Source organism: Palaemon carinicauda, unplaced genomic scaffold (genome assembly GCF_036898095.1).
Source record: "Palaemon carinicauda isolate YSFRI2023 unplaced genomic scaffold, ASM3689809v2 scaffold3450, whole genome shotgun sequence".
Taxonomy (NCBI): Eukaryota; Metazoa; Arthropoda; class Malacostraca; order Decapoda; family Palaemonidae; genus Palaemon; species Palaemon carinicauda.
The window spans coordinates 5,001-10,000 of record NW_027171136.1 but is presented as its reverse complement, the minus strand read 5'-3'; the positions used below and the strand labels follow the sequence as shown (position 1 = coordinate 10,000).

The 5,000-nt window shown below is 34.4% G+C and overlaps 1 protein-coding gene across 1 annotated transcript in view; it reads left to right on the top strand.

Moving 5' to 3' along the window:
- LOC137636632 (uncharacterized) overlaps positions 1–4,462 on the top strand; it is a 7,327-nt gene extending 2,865 nt beyond the window's left edge. The window contains exon 2 of the mRNA XM_068369031.1: positions 1–4,462. This exon is cut by the window's left edge and continues 1,998 nt beyond it. Within this exon, the coding sequence (XP_068225132.1) occupies positions 1–4,462 (4,462 nt within the window).
- Positions 4,463–5,000: the final 538 nt, after the last annotated feature.

The following is a 5,000-nucleotide window of genomic DNA, read 5'->3' as shown; positions in this document are numbered from 1 at the left end:
GTCAGATAAGGTAGAAGTAAAAGATAAGAGTTCGAGTATAACTTTTGCTGAAGCCTCAAGGGATGTTATGATGGTAAATGATTGTAGTCTTGCAATTCTACCCACCTTTTCTTGTGACCTTCTTAATGGAAATCGCATCCGTTGTTTGCGAGATGGGGGATGTCAATCAAATTTCATAACTGAAGAGTGTGCTGTTAGGGAAAATTTACCAATTGTTAAATCAAATATTACGTTAAGAGTAAATGGATTTAATTCTTCCCGATTGTACAATACGTGTTCTTATAAAGTGTCTATGATGATTGGGGACAGATTATGTGAATTGGAGGCTATGAGTGTACCATCCATTAAAACATGTTTAAAACTACCTGGTTTGACATCTGTTGTTCAGGGTTTTATTGAAAAGGGCTATACTGTTGCTGATAAATATCTGTTGAATGGAAAGGATGAAATTATGAACGTAAATTTCATCTTAGGGTCGAATTCTGCATATTGCCTTAAGGAAAATACTGTTCTTTTTGGTGACTTAGAGGGTAATATACCTTCTGTGTACTCGTTAACTCCGTTGGGTATTATGCTCATAGGAAATCTGGATCAAATGAGTCATAATTTGATACATTTGAAGAATTGTCAGGACACTGTTGCCCATATTTCATGCTCTAATATTTTATCTATAGTATGTGAAGAAGTTGAGGACATGGGTAATGTCTGCAATGCTTCCCTGACAAACAGTTATACGGAAGTTGGAGCTAATTTTGCGGTACTTGATCATAATGGAGAAATTATAGACACTGAATTTGAGAGAGCCAGCAAAGAAGTTCTCGACAACTTATGTTTGAAAACATTGAATTTTGATGATGTTAATATTCCAGAAGATTATGTCGAGAACAATGATAAAATTGTTGACTATGTTCTCAGTAACACAACTCGGAATGCTGACGGCAGACTAGTTATGCCCTTAATTTGGAATAATAAAGTAAAACATTTATTGGGCAAAAATCGTCATTTGGCAACTCAAATTTTGAAGTCTAATTTAAAGAAATTCACCATAAAGAATCCTGATTACTTAAATATGATGGATCAATATTTCAAAGAACAACAGGAGTTAGGCATCATAGAAAGAATAGAGAATTTGGAACAGTTTTTGTTGGAGAATCCTTGTCACAGTTTCATGGGTCACCTTGGAGTTTTCAAGCTTGAGAGAGAGACTACAAAATGTCGGGTGGTCTTTTTGTCTAACCTTAGTGAAAGAGATCCCTCTCAGAAAGTTACACTAAGTCACAATCAAGCCATGTTGAGTGGACCTTGCATCAATCAAAAGATAACCACTGCTCTTTTGAACTTACGCTTTGATACTAAATTGCTATGTTTTGATGTAAAGAAAGCTTTTCTAAATATTTGCTTGACCCCTTTGGATTCAAACAAGCTGCTATTTTTGTGGTTCAAAAATATGGCTCGGAAAGATTATACTCTTGTTGGATATAGAAATTTGAGATTGCCCTTTGGCTTAGTTTGCTCACCTTGTTTGCTTTTGCTTGGTCTGTACAAAATCCTTATGATTGATACTGATATGGATTCTAAAGAAATTAAGGAACTTAAGAGACACATCTACTCCCTAATCTATATGGATAATGGTAGCATCACCTCCAATACTGCAGAAGAACTTCAGTGGGCATTTGATAATCTTAAAAACATATTTGAACCTTATAAATTTTTTCTGCAGCAGTTTGTCACTAACGATAAGGAACTACAGGATAAAATTGATGAAAATGAATCTAAGAAAACCTCAACAGAAGTTAAGCTTTTGGGAATGGTATGGAATCGTTTAGATGATACTTTAAGAACCCGACATTTGCAGTTGGATATTGGAGCAGATAATAAGAGGAAAGTATTAAAATCCATTGCTGCACACTATGATGTGTTTGGATTTACAGGACCAATTCTAAATAGAGCAAGATTGTTTTTGCACAAATTGCAGTGTGATGGCTCATTTGATTGGGATATGAAACTTGATGATAGCCTTTTGAGGGAATGGAAAAACATTTGTAGACAAGTCAATGCATCTCCTGAAATAAAGATTCAAAGGTTTGTGGGAAGAAGGAATAGTCAGTATAGATTGGTAGCCTTTACTGATAGCAGTAAAGATATATATGGTACTACTGTTTATATTCAAGAGATTGATTCTTTGGAAGTTAGTTTTGTACTTGCAAAAAACAGAATTGTCAACAAAGCGCTTTCAGCTAAGGGAATTCCTTCATTAGAATTTCAGTCTATTGTATTGGGCTCGGAAGTATTAATTGACCTTTATAAAGATCTGGTAGGCCCTGCTTGTGTTTCGCCATTAGATATAGTAGAATTGAAGCTATATTCTGACAGTCTAGTTTCTCTTGCTTGGATTAATTCTCATGTTCATAAGCTTGAGAAGCAAAGTAAAAAAAGTATATTCATTCTTAATCGGTTGGAGCACATAAGCAGACTTTGTGAAATTCATCCTATTATTTATGGATTTGTTTCAGGTATTGAAAACCCAGCTGATCAAATTACCAGACCTGTTTCATATAGAACTCTTATCAAGTCCAATTATTTTTCAGGACCTAAATTTTTAAAAGTGTGTTCTAATATGGATATGCAGATCAGCAGAGATGATATTTTGAATATTCAGGTTCCAAATCCTTTGGCAAAACCTGACCTTTCAGCCCTGGAAGCACGCAACTATCAGGTCATGCATGGCACGTCTATAGCTAAAGTTAATGAGCATTTAATATCTCCACAGAAATATTCTGATTTCTACAAACTGGTTTCTGTACATAGATTAGTTTTAAAGTTTGTTCACATTCTAAAAGGTAGACTGTATAAAAGGGATTCAGTTAAATATGCTCATATGAAAGTAACCTCAACAAATTTGTCTACAGAGGCTATTACTCAAATCCTGAAAGTTGACCAAGATATTCACTTTGCAGATGTAAAAAAGTATTTTTCAAGTAAGTGCAAGAATGTTGGGAGTATCCCCAATCTAGTTAATCAACTTAATGTTTATCCTGATAGGACTGGTTTATTGAGAGTTAGGAGTAAATTTTCTCGTTGGAAATGTGATGAAAGTATTCGTTATCCCATATTGTTGTCAAAGCACAGTGAGCTTGTGAGATTGATAATTTTAAGTTTACATTGTGCATTATCCCATTCAGGTTGCTATGTAATTTTAACAGAATTAAGAAAGCAGTATTGGGTACCGCACTACTTCTCTGTTGTAAAACGTGTATTGAAGGAGTGTATTACTTGTCGCAAGGTGAAACAGAGAACTATTAAACTTAATCAATCACCATACAGAGAATTTAGACTGGAACCCCCTAACATTCCATTTAAATATATTTTTATTGATCACTTGGGATACTTTCAGGTAAAATATCAACAGAAGAAAATTAAGGTCTGGATTTTGTGCATCACTTGTTTATGGTCGAGAGCAATAAATTTGAAAATATGTTTTGATCTTAGTACTGTAGAATTCTTGAGAGCCTTCCAGATCCATACTTATGAATATGGCATTCCTGAATTATGCTTATCAGATTTAGGTTCATCATTGGTAGCTGGAGCAAATATAATGACTGATTTCTTGAGGGATTCTGATACTCAAGCATATTTTGAAGAAAATAATGTGAAGTCTCCCACATTTGAACAATATTTCAAGGGTTGTCATCCATTGGGAGGTTTAGTTGAAGTTTGTGTTAAAATGGTGAAGCAACTAATTCATGGCTCTATTAAAAATTACGTGTTGGAATACAGAGATTTTGAGTTAATTGTTGCTCAAACAATTTATCAAGTCAATCGTAGACCTGTTGCATTTGTTGAAGGATTGAGAGATGAAAGTGATGACTTTATTCCAGACCCGATAACTCCTGAAAGACTTATCTATGGTTATGATAGGATCTCTCTTAATCTTATCCCCTCTTTGCAGCCAGACCCAGAAATGGATTCTGAATGGATTGCAGATAAGGAGCCACTTTTGCACATTAAAGAGAGCTATAATAAATTGAAAAATGTACGAAAGGTTCTGACTGAAACCTATAATAATGAATTTTTGGCTCATTTAATGAAGCAAGCAGTCAACGTTAAGAGTAGGTACAAACCCGTTACGCATAAACAACTAAAACCAGGTGATATTGTATTGATAAAAGAAGAAAATTGTAAACCCTTTAATTATCCAATGGCGGTGGTGAAGGAGACTGTAATGAACACTATTGGGGAGACAACTAATGCAATTTTATTGAAAGGTAGAACTCGCGAATTAGTAAAGCGTCATGTAAGCTCTTTGATTCCAATTTTAAGTGTAAATGAAATGCATGTAAACTCTGATCAGTCTGGGAAATCTGTTATTACTGATGACTCTTTTCAGATTGTAAATAAGGTGCGACGGAAAGCCGCCATGGAAAGTGAAACCAGAACTAAAAATATGCTTATTAATGAATAATTTAGTTCTGTGGAAATGTATATTTTGTATATATTTGGCTGGGTATTGCAGTAAAAATTTATTTACATTTTTGTGCTTAATTTTTGTAATAGTTCAATAATGTTGCTTTATTGAACCCTTCCCCTGGAGTGTGGAAAATGAAAAGGAATTTCATTTTTTATTTGCATATTAATTAAATACTTCCATTACTTAGGTGTGAAAATGAAAATTGCTTTATATTTGTTTAATTTGCCAAATACACAATTCGTGATCTCTGTTATTCTAGATGAATCTAAACTGAGCTTGTTGTCACAGTTACTTACAATCTAGTTCGCTAGTAAACTACCGAGATCACCAATTGAGTGTTTACATTTAAGAAAACAGAAGTCTGTTCCAGTTCTTTTGTTCTGGTAGATCAGTTCAACGTGAGGCAGAGTGGAGAGAGGTTTGTCGATCCATCATTATACATATATCCGGCCGATCAACGATCCTATGGTTTTATCCGGGAATTATCTTCGCTCTGGATTTGGATTTTTTTAACCTCATGAACTCAAAGTAA